The sequence below is a fragment of the Chiloscyllium plagiosum genome, chromosome 2 (assembly GCF_004010195.1).
Source record: "Chiloscyllium plagiosum isolate BGI_BamShark_2017 chromosome 2, ASM401019v2, whole genome shotgun sequence".
Taxonomy (NCBI): domain Eukaryota; kingdom Metazoa; phylum Chordata; class Chondrichthyes; order Orectolobiformes; family Hemiscylliidae; genus Chiloscyllium; species Chiloscyllium plagiosum.
In genome coordinates, this window is record NC_057711.1 from 112,166,648 (window position 1) to 112,193,841 (window position 27,194).

The 27,194-nt window shown below is 41.1% G+C and overlaps 1 protein-coding gene across 12 annotated transcripts in view; it reads left to right on the forward strand.

Moving 5' to 3' along the window:
* Positions 1-442: 442 nt before the first annotated feature.
* susd1 (sushi domain containing 1) overlaps positions 443-27,194 on the forward strand; it is a 95,214-nt gene continuing 68,462 nt past the window's right edge. For 9 of the 12 annotated variants that reach the window (XM_043715919.1, XM_043715999.1, XM_043715935.1 and 6 more), the window contains exons 1-5: positions 444-601; positions 9,323-9,457; positions 15,660-15,815; positions 19,017-19,196; positions 25,308-25,487. In XM_043715919.1, coding sequence (XP_043571854.1) covers positions 508-601; positions 9,323-9,457; positions 15,660-15,815; positions 19,017-19,196; positions 25,308-25,487 — 745 coding nt within the window. In that variant the 5' untranslated portion in view covers positions 444-507. Of the gene's footprint in view, positions 602-9,322; positions 9,458-15,659; positions 15,816-19,016; positions 19,197-25,307; positions 25,488-27,194 lie in introns of all 12 variants that reach the window. The other 3 variants (XM_043715989.1, XM_043715928.1, XM_043716020.1) reach the window with 3 other exon arrangements.

A 27,194-nucleotide genomic window follows, 5' to 3' on the forward strand; every position in this document is an offset into this window, starting at 1 on the left:
AACGCTACTCTCGTAGCCTAACCAGAATTTTATAAATTCCCAGCTGTTGTACACAATGCATCTATTTGTGAGGCCCAAGATTACCATGCTAACAACTCTTTGAATAGACTATAAATAAAATAAATGTTGATATTGGAGTAAATAAGTGCTCAAATAAGTTAAAATTCATTGATATATTGATATTGTACAAACCCCAATATATGAATAAATTGCAGACCTTTGTTAAATTCTCTTTCATTCCAATGCAAGATTCGCTGAATGTAATAGTAGCAATAATAGTGACATGGAAATGACTTTGTAAAAAAATATCAAAAGTTAGTAAAAATAACTTCACCCGAGAATAAAAATTAAACATGTCCATATTAAGAAACAACCTTCTAATCTATTATGGCCATACTTATCAAACGTAACCAGGTTACTGTGTGGGCAGGCGGCTCTGACAGAGCCTGCTCAGGATATAAGGACAAGCAAAACCTCTCCTGGTTAAACTTAGTGTTTGTACTGATCATGTGGATGGGACTAACCCTGGGCTGGAGCTATATTACCCTTGTCCTGAGCATGTATACAGGGGTCTTATACACTGGCTTCCTCTGCTTGAATGGTAAGTGCTAGTTTTATTAATTTTAATTGGAATTTATATATACCTTCCTGCCAAAGAATTTTTGACCGACGTACAAGGATGTTTTTTGAAATGTACGTATGGCAGGAGATTCAGTTCACCTAAGTAACTTTACAATAATATATATACTTCTCTTAAAAGTAAAATTGCGTATTTAAATACAGGAGTTCTCCAAGTATCAGTTTGAATGTGTACTGGTGAGATATTTGCATTTAGTGATTATGAATTGGTTTGAAAAACCTGTATTGCATTTTGCAAGTCTTTATGCTTTTAGGAGCCCCAGTGTTTCTTTGCTGTCACTTGGTGATAGTTACCATCGTGGTAATTGTGGGCTGATTATCTCAAACTTGTCTTCAACATGACACCATGAGTCTATACTCTAAAATAATCTGAAGTAACGGCTTCTGCTGATATCACATGGGGTCTTGTGAAGCAGAGGCACTTATATTTGATCAGTTAAAACCTTTAAAGTTAATGTAAGTTTCAGAAATCTACTATAATCTTGAGGCAGGGTGGGGAAAAAACAGGTCAAACCTTGAAATTAAGTTTATAGAAAATGGATCCAACTTTTCAAGTAAATTTATAAGACAGTTCTAGTTTTAACAAACCAACTTTATTACTTTGTGGTTCAAAACCAGTTGGGTAGGTAATCAAAATCTTTAAAGTTATGAATGGATTGATGAGGGCAAATATAGAGAACATTTCCAATTAGTTTCCAGTTGTAGGAGAAGATCAAAACTGGACATTATTAGTTCAAGAAAATTGCCAATCAGAAATTCAGGAGAAGCTTCTATTATCTAGCAAGTGGTGAAAATATGGAACTCTCCACTTATTGAGATAATAGGGGAGCTGTAATTAAGTGGAAGCTCGATACAAACAGCTGAAATTGGAGCAGAAGTAGACCATTCAGCCCCTCAAGTCTGCTCTTGCCATTCAATCAGTTCATGGCTGATTTGTTTGTGTTTCAAATTCCACATTCCTGTCTGCCTCCCATAACCATTGATTCTCCTGCCATACAAGAATCTATTAATCTCTGACTTTAAAATGTTCGATAACCTCCCCTCTACTGCTTTCTCAGGGCAGAGAGTTTCAAAACTACACGACACTCTGAAAGGGGGAGAAAGAAACTCCTCATCTCTATTCTGAAAAGGTGACCCCTAATCTTAAAGCAATGTCCCCTTTAGTTCTGGATTGACCCTTGCAAGAAAACCTCTTCTCCACTATCCACCTTGATAAGACCATTCAGAATCTTACACACTTTAATTCAGCCACCCTTCAGTCTTCTAAAGCCCAGCTTGTCCAAGCTATTCCATAAGGCATCCCTCTCATTTTGGGTATCAACCAAGCAAAATTCCTTTGAAACACATTTACTCCTGAAGCATTCACGTCTGCAAATGAGGACACTAAACTTACACATTAAACAAGATATGGTCTCCCCATTGCCCTATATAACAGAAGCATAGCATCCTTCATTCTTGGGGAAAAAGTGAGGACTGCAGATGCTGGAGATCAGAGCTGAAAATGTGTTGCTGGAAAAGCGCAGCAGGTCAGGCAGCATCCAAGGAACAGGAGAATCCACGTTTCAGGCATAAGCCCTTCTTCAGGAATGAGGCAAGTGTGTCCAGCAGGCTAAGATAAAAGGTAGGGAGGAGGGACTTGGGGGAGGGGCGTTGGAATTGCAATAGTTGGAGGGAGGTCAAGGTGAGGGTGATAGGCCGTGTTGAGCCACGGGGTGGTTGGGTTGGTTGGTCCGGGTGTCCCAGAGGTGTTCTCTGAAACATTCCGCAAGTCGGCGGCCTGTCTCCCCACTATAGAATCCTTCATTCTTCTCATTATAAAATAATCCCTTTCACCTTCTTGAACACCCAGATACTAACTTCTGTGACTAGAGCACCAGAACAAATGAATCCCTCTGCATTTCGAAATCTGTAGTCATTCTTTGTTCAAGTAATACTCTTTATTTTCCTGCCAAATTAAATTCCATCTCCAAATTTTTGCCCACTCGCTCAACCTATATTTGCCTTCAGTTTCCTTATATCGTCTTCAGAGTTGTGTGTGTAATGCTGGAAACGCACAGCAGGTCAGGCAGCTTCTGAGAAGCAGGAGAATCAACGTTTCACGCATAAGCCCTTCATCAGCAATCCTCACTTTCTCCTAGTTTGTCTTCACAATGTATTTTCCAAGTTATGTTGGTGTTACCTGTGAATTTATCTACAATGTCTTTGCTCCCCACAATATAATCATTGATGTCAGTCGTGAAACATTGAGGAACAGATACAGGCCCCTGTGGGATTCTACTCATCACACCCTGCCAAGCAAACATCCATTGCTGCATGCTCCCTGTATTCTGCTAGCCAGCCCATCTCCTGGACATGCTAATATGTTAACCACTTTGTCAGGTGCTTTTATTTTCCTCAGTAGCCTTTGATGTGGCACCTTATCAAATACCATTGGAAATGTAAATATAGTATATCTGAAGGCTCCCCTTTATCTACAGCACATTACTCCTCCAGAGAACTTGAATCACGTGGTTTTCCTTTCCAAAACCATGCTTGCATTACCTTGTATGGCTATAATTTCAACTGATCGATTTTTAACATCTACTCCATGAAGACAACAGACGAACTAACTGGCCTGTAAATTTCCTGTTTTCTGCCTGCCTCCCGTCTTAAATGAAGGGATTACATTTGCTGCTTTCCAGAAAGATGAGATCTTACGTGACTCTGGGGAATTTTGATTCATTAACACCAATGCATCTACCGCCTCACTAGCAAACTCTGAAAGACTCGAGGTTAAAATCCATCTGGACTCATCTGTCAGCCTGCAGCTCCATTGTTTGCTCAGTCTAGTCTGTACTGCTGTAAAACAGTAGCTGCGTTCTCATGTAACCTCGTGTTATAGAAAATAGCACAATAGGAACAATGGGACTATGGGAAAAAACAGGGTTGGGCAACCCACTACAAATACCAGCAAAAATCAAAACAAAAATAATTAGTCTAACACAAAGAATAGCGCAGTCTAAGTAAATGTTAAAATCATAAATTTTCATGAAGTAATACAATAAATTTTAACACTTGAAGGGGTTTCCGTGTTTGAGTTACAGTATTGTATTAGGACAGGGGTTGAGGGTCATCATCAACATTATTTTCAGGTGCAGGTCTGAATGCAGGGTTACAATGAAAGAAAATATTTAATCCAAAAGTGGATGGGTGTGGTTCATTGTCCTCAGACCTTTTTGGTGGGGGAATGGGGTTTGGCTTGAAAAAGGCAGAGTTTTTGCTGCTTTGCCATCTTTCTTCTTTCATGAAGAAGTTGTTAATAGGGTGCTAGATAAGATTTTATGCCACAAACTGCTGTCCTACTGCATTCTACATTGTGGTCATTATCTTCTAAGAGCTGCAGCTGCTTCTCAACTTCCTTCAGGACAGAAGGCAAAAGAGAAGTGGGAAGCTCTCGTGGTGCTGGACCCTGGTGGTCTTCATTTGCATTGTGAGCTTCAATTTCCCCCATAGCAACAGGTTGTTGTAGATCAGTCTCCACTTCTTCAAATCCAACTTGTATTTTAAGAGAGACACACTGTTTTTTGACTGCTGGAAGCTCCTCTGACAGTTCAATGCCTTTAAAATCATGAAGAAAATCTGGGAGAAGCTTTCATCAAACTGCATGCAAGCAATGCTTACTGACATCATCCCAGGCCTCCACAATGAATTCTTAATGTTAAAGATCCTCCGAAATTGAAGAACACTGTCCTCTTTATAACCGTCAGCTGCAAGCAGCTTACTGAATGTGTGCTTGAAATAATAAGCTTTAATAGCTGCTGTTGCACACTGGTCCATGGGATGTACAAAAGAGGTTGCATTCAGAGATAGAAATAGCATTCTGATGTTTTTAGAAAGCTCACCAATGGTGGGAGGATGGCTTGGTGCATTGTCCAGAATGAGGAGAATCTTGAAATCCAAATCTTTTGTGATAATTTCTAAAAACATTCTCAAATATATCAATTGCAAGGTCAGAAAACATTTGTCCAATCATTCAATCTCTTTTGCTTGACCCGAAGTAAACATCCCGAGTGGACCTAATGTAATCAGGGATGGAATTGCATGATAGCCAATGGGAGTTCACGATTTTAAAACTTTGTTCCCGAATTCACCAATTGCATTACAGCCAAACAGTGTTGACAAAACGTGTATTTTAGAAGAACGGCCTCATGATTGTAATTTTGCTTAGTTCCTCACTCCCTCCTACCTCCTGATTTACAACTCTGATTGAGCACCCAAGCCCAGTGCTGGGGATAGAGGATGGTGGTTGCTGGCGAGACAACAGCACAGTGGCACTCGAATCAAGAGATGGAGCCATTGTGGGAAGGGCCCAATATGGAGCAACTGCAGGTCCATGGCTAAAGAAGGACTGTAATTTGAAACTTTTAACTTTATTTCTTATTTACTATGTTATAATGAGAGGAACTATAATGTTGTACTTATAACATATGTCTTTATTTTTCAACTTTTTACTTAAGATTTTGTACTATGTACCTAAGATGGCGCCGTGAATGGTGACATTGTAAACTTTTCACTGTATTCCTGCATCCCTGTACTTGAGTACATGTGGCAACAAAACAGAATTCTAACGTCTTTTCCAATCTCTGAAGGCATCCATCATTTCCTTTATTATCTATTATTAACTCTCTCTTCTCACTCTCTAGAGGACCAATATCTTTGTCTCTATCTCTCTGCTGCTCTTTCTATCCTCCCCAACTCTCTCCCTTTCCCTGACCACTTTGCTATTCTCCTTTTCCAATTCCTTTACCTCCCCATTCAACTACCTCTTTGCCTTCTTTCACTACTCCCCATGTAACCTGTGTCTACCCTCCCCACCCCTCTCACTATTGTCCTTAATTCTTTTCTGCCTCCTTATGTCCCCTACTTCCTCACCTTCTCACTACACCTCAGACCTGTGAACTATACTCCCTACTCCTCTACTGTCACTCCCTCGCTCAGTACTTTCCTAGCCCTCTGATACCTCCCTATTCATTCTCTCTCTCCCTCTCTCCCTCTCTCTAATTACTTTCCCCAAACCCTACTTTTTATGGCTGGCTTTTGTTTTATTCTTCAATGTGGTGAGGGCATCGTCTGCTAGATTAGCATTTATTATCCCTCCCTTACTGCCCAGAAGGCAATTAAAAGTCAACCACATTGCTGTGGGTCTGGAGTCATACGTAGGCTAGACAATTGTCGGAGCCTGCCTTCCAATAACTTAATATCACACTCTCTGGAGTTCCCCTCCAAAAGTCCTCCATTTCCTCACCCCAGCCCATTCCTCCTTCAACTCCTTTAACCAGCTTTTGGTTTATCCAGGCAGAACATGGGGCGGCACAGTAGTTCAGTGGTTAGCACTGCTGCCTCACAGCACAAGGGACCTGGGTTCAATTCCTGCCTCGGGTGACTGTGTGGAGTTTGCGCATTCTCCCTGTGTCTGTGTGGGTTTTCTCCGGGTGCTCCGGTTTCATCCACAATCCAAAGATGTGCAGGTCAGGTGAATTAGCCATGCTAAATTGCCACGCCAAGGGTAAATATAAGGTAGGGCATAGGTCTAGGTAGGTTACTCTTCAGAGGGTCGGTGTGGACTTGGTGGGCCCAAGGGCCTGTTTCCGTCATGTAGGGAATCTAATCTAAACACTCCAAATCCTAACTAGGCAGAGAATCTAAGCCAGATGCGGCCTTCAGGTGAAATGTGTTTGAACCACAGGCTTCAGGATATTTACCCAGTTCACTGTGATAGGGCGAGCATGTTTTATATGTAATGAGCAGAAGAATCCATTCAGGTTGTGCTTACAATACTTGGTTTACATTCTCTTCACCTGACTGCATTCATGTAATGTGTAAAGTGTCACACTTACAGACACCTGGTTTCCACCACGTTATTGCTCCATATCCAACACACTCTTTGCTTGGAAGATGGATGACCTGTTGCTCCTGTGAAAACTTGAGTTCTGTTTATATTGGAACAATGTATGCACTGACTAGCCAGCAGTCTTGAAAGAGGACTTTAAGCAGGCAAGTGAACAAATCAGCTCTTTGCTGTTAACAAATGTGTCATCCAAAATTGAAAATTGACCTTGTGGACAACAAAGGATTACTTTGGTGAAGCAGGATTGTAGAGTGGCTGGAGGTATTACCTTCAAAAGATGCGCATAGAATCAGATGTACAGCATGGAAACAGACCCTTCGGTCCAACTCATCCAGGCCGACCAGATATCCCAACTCAATCTAATCCCACCTGCCAGCACTTGGCCCATTTCCCTTTTAAACCCTTCCTATTCATATACCCATTCAGATGCCTTTTAACTGTTGCAATTGTACTAGCCTCCATCACTTCCTCTGGCAGGTCATTCCATACATGCACCACCCTCTGTGTGGAAAAAGTTGCCCCTTAGGTCACTTTTATATCTTTCCTCTCTCACCCGAAACCTATGCCCTCTAGTTCTGGATTCTCCCACCCCAGGGAAAAGACTTTGTCTATTTATCCTATCCATGCCCCTCATAATTTTGTAAACCTCTATAAAGTCACCCCTCAGCCTCCAACTCCAGGGAAAACAGCCCCAGCCTGTTCAGCCTCTCCCTATAGCTCAAATCCTCCAACCCTGGCAACTTCTAAATTTTTTCTGAACCTTTTCAAGTTTCACGACATCTTTCCGATCGGAAGGAAACCAGGATTGCACATAATATTCCAAAAGTGGCTTAACCAATGTCTTTGCACAGCCACAACATGATCTCCCAACTCCTGTACTCAATACTCTGACCAATAAATGAAAGCATACCAACCGCCTCCTTCACTATCCTATCTACCTGCAACTCCACTTTCAAGAAGCTATGAACCTGCGCCCCAAAGTCTCTTTGTTCAGCAACGCTCCCTAGGACCTTATTAGTATGTGTATAAGTCTTGCTAAGGTTTGCTTTTCCAAAATGCAGCACGTCCATCTGCCACTCCTCAGCCTATTGGCCCATCTGATCAAGATCTCATTGTACTCTGAGGTAACCTTCTTCGCAGTCCATTACACCTCTAAGTTTGGTGTCATCTGCAAACTTACTAACAATAACTCCTATGTTCACATCCAAATCATTTATGTAAATGAATCTTTACTCATTCACAAGCTGTAGGTGTCACTGGGCATTTATTGCCCATTCCTAAATGCCCTCGAGAGGGTAGTGATGAGCAGTCCATTTAATGTACGCCCAACACAATGTTGTTACAATTCAAGGATTTTGACCCAGGGCAATGAAGGAACAGTAATATAGTTCTGTGATACATGACTTAGAGGGAAACTTACAGGTGATGATGTTCCCGTGTCTCTGCTGTCCTTGTTTTTCTAGGTGGTAAATGTTACAGGTTTGGAATGTGTTGTCAAAGGAGTGTTGGTGAGTTGCTGCAAAGCATCTTATGGATAGTACATGCTGCTGCTACTGAGTGTCACTGGTGGAGGGCATGGATGCTGAAGGTATTAGATGGGATGCTAATCAGGTGGGCTGCCTTGGTCTGGATGGTGTTGAGATTTCACAACATTCCTGACTTGTTCCTTGTGAACAGGCTGTGGGACAGTGTTGTGATGGAGGCTGAAGGAGTGCAAATGTTTTTCTCTAGTTCCATTACTTCACTGGTCATAACATCAATGTTTTACCCAGTTAGCAGCATGGTCAATTACATACTTTATCCATATTAGTTTCAAAATGTTCGAAACATCCATCAACCAAGTTATTTTAATAAACAACAAAGAGATTGATTTATTATAAAGGCAACTTGTTTAACAAAATTGCAAAACTGATTACCACAGAGTTTAATATTTGAAAGTAAAATTTTAACCTTTCTAAATCAACTATCGGACATATGCATACAGACTAGTTAAAGAAAATAAAAGAAACTGTCTTTGCAGAGATCAACTTTACAAAATAAACTTTGGTTAGAACAATTGTAAATTCTTGAAGAATAAAGGATAAGAGAACTTTCAGATAACTTTTGGTCTGATGTCATGGTATATGGAGATGGGTGTCAATGAGCACATGTGGTTGTCATTAGGATCTTCTCAGAAGCCTTTCATTCAGGAGATGTCAAGAGGAACTCTTCCAAAGGCATCTCAGGAGAGTAGCTGCATCATCTTTACATTTCACACGCTGGACTCTTGAAAAGAGTTTTCTCAAAATAGTGTGAAAGAATATGTTTGGCAGTTTCTTTCAGAGCAAGCTGTACTCCAGTTATTTTTTCCAAATCTTATCCAAGAATGCAAAACTACTCCTTACAGTCATAAACTCAGGCATCTGACATCCCTGTAAACAAGTCTATGCAAAATAAATGGTTGGCACAGACAAGTTCGGCCTGTTTTTGTGCTGCATGACTCTAAGACTAATTCAGACTCTATGACTCTGTTAAGCTCCTGCTGTTGACTTGGTTTAATTGTCTCTCTTCTGGAAAGTGTTCCAAACAAAAAAAAATCCGAAGTGTCCTTCCTGTAAAGTTTTAATTCCAGGCATCCCAGTCTTTCAAATGAACTAGTTTTTGCAATACTTTGAACGTGAGTCCTCAAAAAAAAAATAGAAGCAACTTCACAACAGATTTCAGGATGTGGTGAGAAGTTAAAAGGACCAAATATGGTTGGGGGTGAGGTGTCCAGTCCAGTTCAGTGTTGAGTGACTGTTTTACCTTTCTGTGCAGCAGCTACAATACCCCCACCGAATGTGGACGTTTGTTCCACCTGTCACGTTAATGCTTCCTGCACAACCAAGGATGGAATGAAAGCCTGCACCTGTAACTATGGATTCTATGGAAATGGAAGGAGCTTCTGCACAGGTAAGACATTTGGAAACGAATCCACTTCAAGGTCTGTGAATGACAGAAGCGTGAAGCCAAAAACACTGTTAAACTTTTAATCCAAAATAACAGCCTCGTAACAGTGGTTCATTAATAACAGTATTCTGTGATCAGTATTTAATTTGCAATTTTTAAATGACAAATGTTTGTTCAGTTGTGGACGGTTTACTGCGTATCTGCCATAAACTCTTAAATTCAAGATTAGAGTGGTGCTGGAAATGCACAGCAGCTCAGGCAGCATCCGAGGAGCAGGAAAATTGACGTTCATCAGGGCTCCTGCCCAAAACATTTGATTTTCCTGTTCCTTGGATTCTGCCTGACCTGTGCATTTCCAGCACCACTCTAATCTCCAGCATCTGCAGTCCTCACTTTCACCTCATAAGCTCTTAAATTGCCTCATTTTATTCATTCATGGGATGACTGCATTGCTGGCTAGGCTAGCATTTATTGCCCATCCCAGAGGGCAGTTAAGAGTCAACAGTGAAAGTGGTTGCTGTAGTAGAAGTTTGGTGTCTCCACGTTCCATTGTCTAATGGACCGATTAATAGATCAGGATTGGATTACAAATACTGAAGCTAAAGACAGCACTGAAGCCATATCCAATAATCTCGCTAACATTACATTGTCTTGAGTGTCCACCTTGGTTTGTTGAGTAGTGCTCCAAGGCAGAGTTCAAGCCCTCCTCCACAGTCATGGGAGTACAATATGTATAACAAAATAACACCTCGGCTGATTGCACTTGACAGAGCGGTTGCTACATTGTCAGTGATGCAGTCTTTTGGACCTGGTGCTAAAATCAAGATCACAACGATCCTGTGGGATGTACAAGGTCCCATGGCACCATTTTTAATAAGAGCCAAGGAGTTAGCATGAGCTCCCTGAACAACATTTATCCCTTATTCAAGGTTCCGAGAAAACAGGTGGATTTTGTTTTATCACACTACTATGTGTGGGATCCTGTTGTGTGAAAATTGGCTGTTGTGTTTCCTACATAACAGCAGTAACTATACTTCAAATTATTTTATTTTTTTTAATGGGTTTTTGGATATTCTGTGTTGCTGGCAAGTGTTATAGGATGCAAATCTTGTGTGTGTTCTTGGAAATAACTTTGCATTTTGAATTAGGTTTTAAGTTCAGATGTAATGGTTCTACTTCAACTTTTTTGGTGAAGGGAGAAAAACGAAGCAGATTTGATGCTTGTTGCCAATATCTTTCATTGTAACTTCTCTAAGTTAGTGGAAACGATCAGATCTTTGCAGCATAAGTAGAGGCCGGTAAATCCACCACACCTTTTCGGGCTGTTTTCTGAATCAATCCAAAATGAAACATGTTGTCATGTTTTCTCACTGGGATTTCCCCTAGTGATCCTCTGAATAAATCGAGATTGAACAGACTCCCTATCTCCACCTGAATCGGGAATTTTCGCTTGCCTTTGTTAAATCCACTAATGGTTCTGAAATGGTTAATATCAGCCAATGCAATAAGTTTCACCACGTCTGATGATGGCATTCAATCTTGAGTGGGGAACGGGAGACCAGCTCCCAAAGGATGACCCAAAAATGATTGATGTGTCATCCTTGACTCTTGATAGTCTTGGACGTATTGCTTAATTATAAGCACAGAATAAATTGTGTCTATGGACTACGTTTTTGTTAAAACAAGTGTCTCTTCTTGTTAAGTAGTACCATTTCCATCCTCTTACCAAACAGGACTTTGGATTCAGTAAATAAAGGAGGATTGGTCTGGGCATCTGCAGTCCCTCTGTTGGGGGTTGGGGTGGTAATGGCGGAGGTAGAGAATGAGCTGATGGTCCACCTGTAACATTAACGCTTCTTTTCAGGCTCATGTGGCAAGTTGTTAGTGTTCCTATTCTGGGTTAGGGGGCCTGGGTTCGAGTCCCACCTTTTTTAGAGAGTTTGTCATAACATGTCTGAACAGGACAATTAAAATATTGTTAGAACCCTCACTGATTTTTAATTATTTTTATTTTATTCTTACGTCAACTTTGGTTTGGAACTGAGAACTGTAAGTTGAAGATGATCTTTCGACTGTGAGCAGCAGCTTGTGTTAAAAACAACAAAAATGGAACAAACAAGCTGTTATTTGTTTGCGAGGCCAGGCCTAAAAGTTAATTGCACATTGGCTCTTGATCAAAAGGGTTCCATAGATTCTTCGATACCGGGATTGTGGGGAGCAGTATGTTTGACCAAATAGCAGAAGTTTGGACATTATCGAGGTCAGTACTGGGAAATTAGTGCCATCAAATCTGGAGAGGAAGATGATGGTCAAACCGATGAAGGGGCCAGACTTTGAACTGGTTTATGGACTCTGTTTCTGGGAGGCATTTGATTATTGATGTTACAGCATGAAAGTTTGAAAACTTCCTGCCTAAGCTCCCATTATCAGCTATTGGAAGTTCAGAGAATAATAACAAACTTCTAAGTATCGCTGGCTTCCTCAAAGTGAGCTGAAACATGGCCCTGATTGTTTCTTGGTCAAGTCATAAAGATGTTCATCACAAATGCAGGGGAACTACGCATCATGAAATCTGCTCAAAAATAATCTGGCCAGTTTTGTATTTTCTTTTATTTATTGATTGATTGATTTGACTTGGCTGTCTGTCCCTGTGTTGTCACAATATCTATATTTGGAGGATTGGTGGTGGCATTTAACCCCAACCATTAGCAGTAGTGATTTTGTAAAACCTAAACTTTCAATGGCTGATTGGGAGGATCAGACAAAATTTTTGGTTGTCCACTATTTTCACTTCACGTGACTGTTGCTTTTATGGATAGGTAGAGGTGGTGTCAGGGTAACATAGAAGTATTGAAAATGGAAACAGCAGTCGGCCATTTGACCTTTGGAGCCTGCAGCTTCATTCAATATGATCACGGCTGATCATCCAAATCAGTTCTCTGTTGCCACTTTCTCCTCAGACTATTTGATCTCTTTGGCCATAAAAAGAATATCTCCTTTTTGAAGCCACTCAATGTTTTGACCTCAACCACTTTTCGTAGCAGAGAATTCCACAGGCTTGTCATTCTCTGGGTGAAGAAATTTCTCCTTATCTCAGTCCTAAATAGCTATTCCATATCCTTAGATTGTGACCCCTTGTTCAAGACCTCCCCCCACCCCCGATCATCAGAAACATCATTCCTGCATTTACAGCTGCCTAATCCTGTTGGAATTTTATAGATTTTTGAGATTTCAAGCCTACCCCCTCACTCATTCTTCTCGACTCCAGTGAATATAGCCCTAAGCAATCTAGTCTCTCTTCGTCTGTTAATCCATCATCCCAGGAATCAGTTTGATAAATCTATGTTGCACTCCATCCATAGCCAGAACATCCATCCTCAGATAACCGTCCACAATACTCCCAGTGAGATCTCACCCAGGTTCTGTATAACTCCAGCAAGACATCCCTGTACCTGAATACTTTCACTATAAAAACAACCGGACAACCGGAAGCGGCAGGGACAGACCATTATAAACACCGGCGGAAACATCAAAGAAACGCTTCGCAGGAGGCTCCCAAGCACTGATGATGTCGCCTAGCAGGAGGACGAAACGTTTACAACAAAAACTTCCAGCTCGGCGAACAGAACCACAACAACGAGCACCCGAGCTACAAATCTTCGCAAAAAATTTGTTCACTATAAAAGCCAATATACCATTCGCTGTCTTCACTGCCTGCTATATCTGCATGGTTACTTTCAGCGAGTGGTGTACAAGGACACTCAGGTCTTGTTTCACATCCCCTTTCCCATTCTATCGGCATTCAGATAATAACCTACCTTCCTGTCTTGCTTACATTTTTTCTTACATTATACGTATTCTGCCATGCATTTGCCCACTCACTCAACTTGTCCAAATCACATGGAATTATCCCTGCATCCTACACACAGTTCGCCCTCTGACCCAGCTTTGTGTCATCTCCAAACTTGGAGAAGTTTTCCTGTGTTCCTTCAGGTCTCAGTTGTTCACAATATGAAGTATATTTGATTTTGAGGGAATATTTCTACACTTCCACTTTGGGGTTTGTGACTTTTGATAATACTTTTGACAGGGTCTCCAATCCATTTAAATCATAAGAAAAGATCAACATTTATTCACTCAATACCTAGAATATAAGCACAACAACCGGATTCGCTTATCTATCTATAGGTCAAGATGGAGACAATCTTCGCAGGTGAAAAAGATTTATTCACCCTGACTGTGCCTGGGTTGTCTAGTTGTTGTACAGGGTTCTATTCTTGATAAAGCAACAGACCCTCCTTGTTTGAGACTTATGTCTCACTGGTTCTTGCAACGTTGGGATTCATGACCTGAAGTCAGTTTTTTTTAAATCATATGATCAATAGTTCTATTGCCCAACAAATGAATCCAAATTAGAAACTAATACATACTGGGGGATGAAGATGGCTGATCATATCAGTTTGGGATAATCTAGTCTTTGTTAGAGATCAAGCTACCAGGCACTGCCTCTGGCAGGGGGCTATTGATTTTGCGTTTTGGCAAATACACTAAAATGGAACTGAATATTCCTGAAATGGGTTTGCCTCCAATATATCTAATCAAGGGAAAGCACCCCACCCACAGCCATGTATATTTTAAGAAGTTTCCAAAAGCATTCTGAGACACAACATAATCCTTAAACAGAAAGGGAGGTAGTGGTGGGGAACACGGGGGCATGGAGGGAGAGTGATGCAGGGTGTTACCTGACATTTTGTCAACCATTTTGAGAGGAAATAGTGTCCACTTCTTTAAAGTCATTTTGAAAATGTCCACATTGGGTACACTCTGTTTCTTGAAATTTAGGAGTATGATTTCTTTACTGGACATGAAAGTTGAAATAGTCCATTTGCTTCTAGGGCAAGCACAATGCAGAGGGCACTGGATTGAACTCTGCATTGCTGTGGAGGCATTTAAAATTCATCAATGGTAAATTAGTGTTATTAGCTGAGAGATCATTTATTATCCATCTTGAGATGGTGGTGATGAGCAACCTTCTTGAACTGCAGAATCCATGTGGTGTAGAATGTGTTGTTAGGGAGGGAGTTCTAGGATTTTGACTCAGCTACAGTGAAGGATCAGCTTCCAAGTTAGGATGCTGTATGAGTTGGAGGGAACTTGTAGGTTGTGGTGTTTCCATGTATCTGCTATTCTTGTCCTGTTAGAGTGCGTTTTATAGATGATGCACACTGCTGCCTCTGTGCACCAGTAGTGGAGGGAGTGAATATTGGCAATGGGGTGCCAGTTGAGCGTGCTTTTTGTCTTGGATAGTGTCAACTGTTTTGAATGTTGTTGGAACTGCACACACCCAGGTAAGTGGAGATTAGTTCATTACACTCCCAGTTATTCCATGTAAATGTTGGACATTTGCAGAGTCAGGTGGTGAGTGACCTACCACAGAATTCCCAGACCTAATCTGTTGCCACAGCGTGGGTATTAATATCTATAAATTTCTGGACAATGGTGACACCAGGACATTGATGGGGGATGGTAATGTTGTTGAACTTCAAGAAGAGATGGAATTGTTAAATACTGAAGGAAAGAAAATCTTGGGTTTATGTTACTCTTTTCACAATTTCAGAACATCCCAAAGAGTGTTATAGCCAATGGTGTACTTTTGTTCAATGTAGACACTGTTATAAAATAGAAAATGCAGCAGCCAATTTACACATAGCAAACTCTCCTGGACAGTAATGGGATAAATGACCAGGAAATGTGCTCCAGTGATGTTGGCTGATGGATAATTATCCATCCAGGATCCACAGAATTAATTGTCTGTTCTTGCTTCAGCAAAGCCATGGCATCTTTTCGATTCATCTGAGTGGCAGGTGGTGACTCCGTTTAATATCCCATCAGAGAAGTGGCATTTGAGTATTGACCTGGAATGGACTTGGACCCACAACTTCTACTTCAGATGACATTGCCACCCACTGAGCCCCAACTGACCCCGCCCAGCCCTCTTCGGTTTTATTTTCTCCAGCTTTCCACTGGAGAATTCATATGAACATGTCATCTACTCAGAAGCTCTTCTAAATCCTATCTGAGCTTTCCAGCAGGTAGTCAGAAAAATAGGAGTAGAAAATTGATTGTTTGGTTCACTTAATGTTATTATGTATATTTTTCTATCATGAAACAACAGATTAAATTGAATTTAGTATGTTCTTTTTAGATAAAGATGAATGCCAAATGGGTTCTATAAAGATCTGTGGGAACTATACAACTTGTTACAATACATATGGCAGTTATTACTGTACATGCAATGAAGGATACAGACCATCCAACAAAATGGAGTCATTCATTCCGAATGATGGAACTCACTGTACAAGTAAGCACATTGAATATTCAACCAATTTCATTTTTCTTTTGGGTGAGGAGAATGGGTGAAATTTGTGGTCTTGATTTGTAGGATCAGAAAAGCAAAGTCCATTGGAACGTTGATCATAAACTAGAAAATTTCGATGGCCAAAACACTCTTTGGCTAGAATAGTCTGTATATTTCATGAATGTTTGTGTTCTGTGTGCTTTTATGTCAACAATATTGTTTCAGTTTGCTCTGGCAGAGAGCTGACATGCAAACAGTGGTTTCAATGATTATAATGCAGGGGGAGACCATTCTATGATTTTACTTGGGGAGATTGCCTGCACCACTGAGCTAACACCCGCCTGTCATCTAGAAATCTGGTTTCGAATCTGTGCCAGATTGAGGAGATAAACTCTCTAATCTCCTAATGTTGAAGGGGTCCTGTGTAAATTTAGAGCATAGAGTCTCATTCCAGTTATTATAGAGTCATAATGTTGTACAGTATGGAAACAGACCCCTCGGTCCAACTCGTCTATGTACGTCTTATGGCTCTATGACTCTAAATGTTGTAATTGTATCAGCATCCACCAGTTCCTCTGGCAGCACAGTCCATACACGCATCATCCTCCTAATGAAATATTGCCCCTTAGGTCCCTTTTAATCTTTCCCATCTCACCTTAAACCAATGCCCTCTAGTTTTGGACTTCCCTGCTCTGGGAAAAAGACCTTGACTGTTTACCTTATCCATGCCCCTCATGATTTTATAAACACCTATAAGGTCACCCCTCAGCCTCTAATGCTCTGGGGAAAATAACCCTGGCCTATTCGGCCTTTCCCTGTAGCTGAAACCCTTTCAAGTTTAACAACAAGTTTATGGGCGGCACGGTGGCACAGTAGTTAGCACTGCTGCCTCAAAGCGCCAGAGACCCGGGTTCATTTGCCGCCTCAGGCGACTGACTGTGTAGAGTTTGCACATTCTCCCCGTGTCTGCGTGGGTTTCCTCCGGGTGCTCCGGTTTCCTCCCACAGCCCAAAAAATATGCAGGTTAGGTGAATTGGCCACGCTAAATTGCCCGTAGTGTTAGGTGCAAGGATAAATGTAGGGGAATGGATCTGGGTGGGGTTCGCTTCGGCGGGTCGGTGTGGACTTGTTGGGCCGAAGGGTCTGTTTCCACACTGTAAGTAATCTAATCTAATCTAAACATCTTTCCTATAGCAGGGAGACCAGAATTGCATGCAGTATTCCAAAAGTGGCCTCACCAATGTCCTTTTTAGCTGCAACATGACCTCCCAACTCCTACACTGAATGCACTGACTAATATTAGCCAGCATGAACCCACTGTATGAAGGAGGTTGGGTAACTTTTAAGAAGCTAACATAAGTTAGCTGGTGCAGAAAATGGAAGCATATCACACTGTAATAGTGGGAGTGGCTGCCATTAGAATTTCTTGGCGACTGCATATTATTGAAAGTTTTGAGAGCAATAATTGAATTGTGAGGGCAGTGTGAGAGAACAGTCGACTTCACACTTTTCAATGATGGTCAGCATTGAATGAAAAACACAACTGAAGAGGCAATGGCCTAATGGTATTATTGCTAGATATTAATCCAGAAACTCAGCTAATGTTCTGGAGACCTGGGTATAAATGCCACTTTGGCAGATGGTAGAATTTGAATTCAGGATCTAATGATGACTATGAATTGAATTGATTGTCAGAAAAACCCATTTGGTTCCCTAATATCCTTTAGGGAAGGAACTCTGTTATCCTAACCTGATGTACATGTCACTCTAGTCCCACAGCAATGTGGTTGACCTTAACTGCCCTCTGGGATGGGCAATAAAGGCTGGCCCGGCCAGAGATGTGCTTATGCCGTGAGTGGATTAAGGTAAAAGAGGCTTGATCTATACTGTACAGGAATGCAAAAAATATTCATTAAAGCAATGGTTGTGTTGTTGTCATAAGGTGGGATTGGAAACTTGAGAACGCAGAATGTCCGAGTGGTTTGTGGAGCAGGGTGGAATGGTTAACAAGTCAAAAACAGCAGAGACTGCGAGGGGAGACATTGAATGACGTACATAAGACAAAAATACTGTGGATGCTGAAAATCTGAAATAACAACAGAAAATGGTGGAGAAACCCACCTCCCTGTGGACAGAGAAACATTTCAAGTCTGGTATGATTCTTCAGAAATCAAAATAGCTGGAAAATAATGGTTTTTAAGCTGTAGACAGAGGAAGAGTGATTGGAACAAATGGTGAAGGAACCCTCAGCAAAAGTCAAAGGGAGTGTTCGTGGTGGTAGAGAGAGAAATAGAGAGGGAGATGTAAAATAGATATGAATGATGGGTGTGAATACCGTAGACTAGAGGAGGAAGGGAGTAAAAGGGCAAGTGTTGCACCTTCTGCAATTGCATGTGAAGGTGCAATGGGAGGGGATGGCATTAGGAGTGATGGAGGATTTGACCTGTGGAATTCTGACAGTGGAAAAGAGGGGAAGATGTGTTTGGTCATGATATCCTTCTAGAGGTGATGTAAATGTAGGACAATGATCCTTTGCATGCAGATACTGGAAGGGTGGAAGTCCTACTGCTGTTCCGGAATGAAGTGGATGAAGGTGAGGGAAGAATTCCAGCTTTAGGTGACTGTGTGGAGTTTGTACCTTCTCCCTGTGTCTGCTGTGTTCTGGTTTCCTCCTACAGTCCAAAGATGTGCAGGTTAGATGGCCTGGCTATGCCAAGTTGCCACGTAGTGACTAGCGATGTGAAGGCTAAGTGGACTGGCTATGGTAAAGGTGGGGTTATGGGATAGGGGTGGGATGCTGTTCAGAGGGTTGGTGAAAACCCGATGGGCCAAATGGCCTATTTCTGCCTGCGGGGATTCTATCATTCTATGAATCCATTATCCTACGATTCCTTGTACCATTACCCTTCCTTTACTACTTGCCAGAAAACCTCTCCTGGTAAGCAGATAATTAATGTCTGAGTAGTCTCTGCAGTTTAACTGCAGCATCACAATCAGGTCATGGCTCAGTTTTCAATGAGTCATGTACCTCTGACGTATGGGCATGCTCAGCTTATTTTGAACCAGAAACTGACTGCAATTAATTTGCCATATGACCAAATGCTGGACTTATTTTGGCAAATATATTGTAAGGAAATCATGTTTTGAGTGTACAATAATGCAATATACAAAATTGTAAACTAACTTATGTTTAACTCTTTGCAGTTGTTGATTGTGGATCACCACCATCTTTACTGAACACACTGTTTCATCAACCAGTCAACACAACCTACAGAAGCAGAGTTGTATACCAGTGCCAGGTTGGCTATGTGCATGTGACAGGAAATGACACATCAGTCTGCTCTGCCCAGGGACAATGGGAAGGAGCAAACCTGGAATGTGAAGGTTGGTGTTCCAGAATGTTTCACAGCCTAAGTTAAATTATAACTCTATGTAAATGACAATGCTAGAGTGACTCTTTATCCATAATTGCCTTTCAGTTGTTGTAGCAACACATAAATACTGTGTGGATGTTTGTCAATACGTGTGACAGCATGAGAGATACAAAAATGAAATTGTTATTGTAACACATTCTCTTTGTCCAGGCTGACTACACAATCCTTCCCCATTACTTTTCAGTTATTGTACACCTCGGTGTGACTGCACTCCCTGGGCTCCATTCTTAGCTTTTTTTAAAATTTTACATCTGCAGGATATGTGTCATTTGCTCCCCATCCCTTATTACCTAATCTATCAAGGCATAACCAGAGAATGATTTGGAGGTGCCCGTGTTTGGTCTGGGGTGTACAAAGTTAAAAATCACACAACACCAGGTTATAGACCAACAGGTTTAATTGGAAACACTAGCTTTCGGAGCGCCGCTCCTTCATCAGGTGCTTGTGGAGGACACAATTGTGAGACACAGAATTTATAGCAAAAGTTTACAGTGTGATGTAACTGCGGTTATACATTGAAAAATACCTTGATTGTTTGTTAAGTCTCTCATCTGTTCGAATACCATGATAGTTTCACTTCTTTCATGTGTAAATCACTTAAATTTTGTGATTTACACATGAAAGAAGTGAAACTATCATGGTATTTGAACAGATGAAAGACCCCACAAACAATCAATGTATTTTTCATTTCAATGTATAATTTTAGTTACATCACACTGTAAACGTTTGCTATAAATTCTGTGTCTCACAATTGTGTCCTCCACAACCACTTGATGAAGGAGCGGCGCTCCGAAAGCTAGTGTTTCCAATTAAACCTGTTGGACTATAACCTGGTGTTGTGTGATTTTTAACTAACCAGAGAATGACCTGCAATTACATATGCCCCACCCTCCCTACTATTACCTTTAATGTGTCTCAAGGATCTCCCACAGCAACATTATCTGAAAGTAGTGTTATTCAGTGCATATATGCTTGCAAAGTTTCACTTTACTTCACCTCCACTTTGCTCAACTCCTTCACCTTAATAAATTATGGGACTGTTCCTCTGAAATCCGTCACTGCAGGAACAGAAATTTCCTCCAAATAAGTATTAGGAAGAATGAAGGTGTTTAGGCATTTTTGATCCTCATTCCATTTCCTTGCTCCTGAATCTCTCCCTTTTCCTGGCAATAGTCTAAGACTAACCAGCCTGTCTGCAATCTTGGTATAGTATTTAATCCCAAATGAGCTTAATTCCAACTACATATTCATTTTATCACCAAGCTCATCTCCTTCTCATTCTGTAACTTTACCTCACTATGCCCTTGTCCCAGTTCATTTGCTGCTGAAATCTTCAGTCCTGCATTTGTTACCTTAAGAATAAACTATTCTATTGCACAGCCAACCTCCCTCATTCTATCTTCCATAAATTTCAGGGCACCCAAAACTATGCTGTCAATGTCTTAACTCACTCTGGACCTTTGTCCATGCTGATTTACGTCATTACCCAGTCAACCAATATTTTCATTTTAAAACTCTCATCCTTCTTTTCAAAATCCTCCTTAGCCTTGTTCATCTGTCTTTGTGATCTGTTTCAAAAATCAACCGTCCAAAATCTGAGAGCTCCTTGAATTCTTGTCTATCCTCAATGTATATCACTGTGGCATAGGTGGCAGCACCTTCAGTTACCTCAGACCCAGACTCTGGAATTCCTTCTCTAAGCCATTCCATCCCTTTACTTCACTTGGATCTTTAAAAATGCTCCTTAAAGTCTACCTCTTTACCCAAGCTTTTCGTCATCTCACCTTATGTAGAATCATACAGCACGGAAACAGACCCTTCGGTCCAACCAGTCCATGCTGACCATAATCTCAAACTAAATTAGCCCCTCCTGCCTCAATTTGGCCCACATCTCTTCAAACATTTCTTGGTCATGTACTTACCTAAAGGACTTTTAAGCTTTCTAAATTGACTCACATCTAGCACTTTCTCTGGAAGTTCGTTCCACACGTGAACCACTGTGTAAAAATAAATTGCCTGTATGTCTTTTTTTAAATCTTTCTCCACTCATCTTAAAAATATGCCCTGTCATCTTGAAATCCCCCACCCTAGGGAATAGACACCTGCCATTCATTTCATCTCTACCTCTCATTATTTTAAAAACCTCTATAAGATCACCTCTCAACATTCTGTGCTCCAGTGAAAAAAGACCCAGCCTATCCTTATAACTCAAACCCTCCAATCCCAGCAACATCCTGGTAAATCTCTCCAACTTAATATCCTTCCTATAACAAGGAAACCAGAACTGGACATAGTATTCCAGAAGAGCCTTACCAATGTCCTGTTACAGCACAGAAGGAAGTCATTTGGCCCATCATGCCTAGATCACTCTTTGAATGAACAATTTACTCTGGGCTGCCCTCCTGTCTTCTAGGATAAACCTGCATGGACTTTGTTTTTAGATAATATTCTAATTCCCCTTCTGAATGTTTTAATTGAACCCATCTCCACTACACTCTCATTGAGGACGTTAACCATTCATTACATGAAGACGTTTTTGTTTCCTTTGCTTCTTTTTACCAGCTACTTTATAACTGTGTCCTCTGAGTCTGGATTCTTCCACAAGTTGGAAACGTTCTTCCCATGTACTCTGTCTGGATCCCTCATGATTTTGAATTCCTCTACTAAATCTCCTCACAGCCTTCTTTTTCCAAGGAAAGCAATCCTAACTCCATCATCTACCTTCATATCTGAGTTCCTCATTCTTGCAACAATTCTCATGAACCTTTCCTACAACCTCTCCATTGCCTTCACATCCTTCTTGTAGTGCAGCCCCAGATCTGAGTGCAAAACTCCAGCTGAGGGCAAACTGATGTCTTATTAAAGTTCAAAATAGTCTTCTTGCCCTTGTGCTCAATGCCTGTATTAACCCGGGATTCGGTATGTTTTATTGTGCACTTTCTCAAACTGCCCTTCCATCTCTACTTGACTTATGGACATAAACACCCAGGTCTCCCTGCTGCTGCATCCCTTTAGAGTTGTGCTCATTATTTTATATTGTTGCTCCATGTTCTTCCCACTAAAATTAATTTCTTCACATTTCTCTGCATTGAACTTCACCTGACACATGTTCACTCATTCCATCAATGTGTCAATGTTTTTAGAAGCTCTACACTAGCCTCCTCAGTTCACAATTCTCCAAGGGTCATCACCTTCAACCTTCTCCCTTGTGCTCTCGAGGGAGTGTGGCGAAGGTTTACCAGGCTGATTCCGGAGATGGTGGGACTGACATTCGAGAACAGGTTGACTTGGTTAGGATTGTTTTCACTGGAGTTCAGACGAATAAGGGGGGGGGAGTTTCATAGACACTCATTAAATTCTGACAGGACCAGATAGGGTAGATGCAGGGAGGATATTCCCAATGGTAGGATTGTTCAGAACGAGGGGTCATAGTCTGAGGATTCAGGGTAGACCATTTAGGACGAAGATGAGGAGACATTTCTTCACTCAAAAAGTGGTGAGCCTGTGGAATTCAAGAGGACAGGAAGTAGTTAATACCAAAACACTGAATGTATTTAAGAGGCAGCTGGATATAGCACTTGGGGTGAATGGAACCAAAGGTTATGGGGAGAAAGCAGGATTAGGCTATTGAGTTGGACGATCAGCCATGATTGTGATAAATGTGGAGCAAGCTCGAAGGGCAGAATTTGCCTTTTGCTCCTATCTTCTTTGTTTCTATGTTTCAATGTAACCACTGCAGTCCACATGATATATATCTATATGCTGTTAGGATATGAGTTCAAGGATGTTGACTCAGTGATATCGAAGGAGTGGTAATATTGTTACAATACAGACCTCTACTTGGCTTAGAGGGGAACTTGCAGGTGCTAGTGTTTACTGCATCTGCTGTTCTCAACTTTCAAGGTACTAGAGGCCATGGAATTGGAAGGTACTTTCAAAGAAGCCTAGGTTTGGAGGGATTGCCTTATGAGCAAAGGTTAAACAGATTTGGACTCTAGAATTAGAGGTAATTGTACAATTACAACTTTTAAAAGGCATCTGGATGGGTATACGAATAAGAAGAGTTAAGACAGATGTGGGCCAAATACTGGCAAATGGGACTAGGTCAGAATGGGTTGTCTGGTTGGTGCAAATGAGTTGGACCGGAGGGTCTGTTTCTGTGCTGTATGACTTTATGACTCTATGATCTCTTTTAAACCTATGGGAATTTTAAGGGGCTTGATAGGGTAAATACTGAGAGGATGTTTCCCCTTACGGGAGAGTCTAGGACCAGAGGGCAGAGGCTTAGAAATGAAGGGATGCCAGTTTAAGACTGAGATGAGGAGGAATTTCTTCTCTCAGAGGATTGTGAGTCGTTGGAATTCCTTACCACAGAGAGCTGTGGGGACAGAGTCATTGTATACATTTAAAGCTCAGGTAGATAAATTCTTGTTTGGTAAGGGAATCTAGGGTTATGGGGAAATGAAAGGAAGTGGACATGAGGAATGGCTGATCAGCTGCAATCCTATTGGACGGTGGAGCAGGCTTGAGAGGCCATACAGCCCCCTGTTGTTCCTATTTCTCATGGCCTTATAGGTGAGGTGTCACCATGTTCTAATAGACGTTATGCACGGCTGCTGCTGTGTATTGGTGCAATGAGAGGCTATTGAAGGTGGTGGATAGGGTGTCCTTCAAGTGGGTTGTTTTGCTCTAGATGGTGTCAACTTTTTTGAGTATTATTGGAGCTTCACTCATCCAGGCACATGGAAAGTATTCTGCCATACTCTTAACTTGTGTCTTGTTGATGATGGCCAAGCTTTCAGGAGACAATTTTAGGTCTATCTGGCATATCTTCCTATAGTTGGTTGGTGAGGATGAGATTTTTCCCTGAAATTCATTCCCTTACCTCCTGTTGTAGATCCTAGCTGGCAGTTACATCCTTTAGGATTTGGCCATCTCTGTCAGTAATGGTGCTGTTGAGCCACTCTTAGTGATGGGCATTGAAGTCCCTCTAGCACAGGACATTTTATGCCCATTTTATCCTCAATGCTTCCTGCTTTCTCCAAGCAAAGATGGAGAAGTACCAATTCATTAACTGGGGCATGGGGTTGTGTGAGTGGTAGGTGGTAATCAGAGGAAGGTTTCTTTGCCCATTTTTGACCTGGTGCTATGGGAGTTCATGGGGTTTAAAGTCAATACTGATGATACACAGGGCATCTCTCTTCCAACTGTATACTGCTGTGCTATCTCCTCTCGTGAACAGGACGTACCCAGGGATGCTGGTAGTGGCATCTGGGACGTTGTAAATTACGAATTTGAGAGTCTGACTATGTCAGCCTGTTGCTTGACTAGTATGTGAGACATCTCCCACTTTTGGCACAAACCTCCAGATATTGGTAAGGAGGATTTTGTAAGATTGACATGGCTGTCATTTCTGTTGTTGTTTTCTGGTACCTAGATTGATGCTGAGTGGTACATCCCACTTCATTCCTCTGTCTAGATTTAGTAATGGTTTGACACAACTGTGTGTCTTGTTAGGGCATTTCAGAGAGCAGCCTCGGCGGTGTGTGGCTGAAATCACATGTAGGTCAAATCAGGTAAGGACGGTAGACTTCCTAAAAAAAACTAGATTGGTTTTTACTACAATAGAGGCATCGCTGCCTTTAGATCACCTTTTAATTCTACATTTTATTGAATTCAAACTTCACTATCTGCCATGGTGAGGTTTGAACCTATGTCATCAAAACAATAGCCCAGGATCCTGGATTACTAGTCCAGTGACATTACCTTAACATTATTATTTCTCTATTATGGACACTAATGGACACATACAACTATTTATCCTCAAAAGTCTCTTTCTGTGTGTCAGTGTCACATTTTGTACTTCCTGTAAAGTGTCTTGGGGTGTTTTATTATGTTAAAAGTGTTAGATAATTACAAGTTTGGTAGTCAGTGAGAAAATGAGTCTTGTAACATGCCAGGAAGTCATACAAAATAGGAAGATCCCAGTTTTAAGCCCCAACATTAACTTTTGTTTCAATGTATTTGAATATACTTAACTAGTATCTTTGTCTCTTTTCAGCTGTTGACTGTGGATCACCACCAACTTTATTAAATACAGTGTCATATCCGCCAGTCAACACAACCTATGGAAGTACAGTTAAATACCAGTGCCAGGATGGCTATGTCCCTGTTAGAGAAAATGAGACATTAATCTGCTCTGCACACGGACAGTGGGAAGGAGCAAAGCTGGAATGTAAAGGTCAGTGTTTTGTTTCCAAGCCTCAGTTAAAGTGAGGCAAAGACCAGAATGTTTGTGTTATAGTTCCAATCCTAGTGGCTTGCTGTTGTCTTGTCAGTGTCAGCCAATTAACCCCTATGAGCTGCCAGGCAATCTGAGGGACAGCTGGAGTAAAACTAATTGTACCAAGATCCTCAGTGAAGTATAAAATTAAACTGATGGAGTGTCTAAAGATTTCTCCTCGTGCTATGCACTGATTATAAGTGGAGCATGAAATGTGTAAGTGTGCATTGTCATTCAAATATGTGCAAGATGGAATGCATTATTAAAAATGCTCCTTAGACTATGCAAAGTCAAGCAGGACAAATAGAAATGAACCTGAGGAAATTTAGTTGAAAGTCATTTATTTTGAAACTGCAGAAGTGCTAAAGGGTCTGCAAAGTCATGCTCATTGGCAAGTTACAAATACATTAATTCAAATTCTGATTGGGAATCTTTGGTCTGTGATAGTTGAACTAAGGATGGCCTATTGTGCAATTTTCTTCTCGTTCAACTCACTCTGCCTTGTGTCTCTCTCTCTTCAGTTCTCCATAACATTTTCCATTTCTCAGGAGAATCTTTCATTCTATCCTTTTAAACCTGTCCCCATCATCTCTCAACATATGCTCACGTCAAGCACACCAGAAGATTGGGAGTTCAAATCCAGAGCCTGACATTGAAATCTAGGTGGGCATTCTTGAATACTGTAAAGGGAGCTCTGCATTGTCAGAGAAAGTGTCTTCCATGGGGATGTTAACTACAGGCCCATTTCTCCTTCTCGGCTAGTTGCGAATGATCGAGTGCACAAACTGAAGAGCAGGGGACGTTCCCCTTGTGCCCTGGCCAATATTTATCCCTTGAACAGAATGCCAGAAATAGAATGTACGGTAATTATTACATTGCTGTTTACAGGAACTTGTTGTGAGCAAATTGGCTACTTCATTTCCTACATTGCAATAGTGACTACACGACACAGTTGGCTTTCAAGTGTTTCGAACATGCGGAGTGTATGAAATGCACTATATAAATGCAAATCTTTCTATGCTGAAAAGAACATTCTTCTTGTAATATTTCCAATAGTCTTAAATTTTAAGATTATTTGTTAGCTTTGCTGCCTATATTATGTCTGGCACATCTCCTGTAATAATAAGTTTGTCCTTTGGGGAGTTCATCTGGGAATTAAGTTCTGGTGGCCAGTGACATCACAAGATAAGCTTTGTCTATCAGGATATAAAGGATTGAACCTTGGTGGAAATAACCAGTATCTTATTGGTTTCTAATTAGTATAGCAGTAACAGTTGGAAGTGCTAAAATCACTGTCGCTAATAGTAATGTGTATTTACTTTTAAATTGAGCCTTATAGTCTCTCAGATGTAATGTAACTATCTATGAAGTATTATGTAATAACATTTTATTGTTTATCAAGATCGAGCCCAACTTCTGAAAACCCACATGGGAATCCTTTCCAACTGGCTAACTGCATCTTAGACTAATATCAATAAGACGATTTAGGCAATTCTAATTCGAACTTTGCAACAACCTATCGTAGCTTTCTTCCTTGTTGTCCTCTGTAATGTTTTTCACAGTCTTTGCAGGGTATCTTATAAATAACTTACATCCTGTTTGATGTGAGTGTCAGTTGTTAAAGAAAACTGACCATATGATTGTACAAACATCAACTGGCCACTG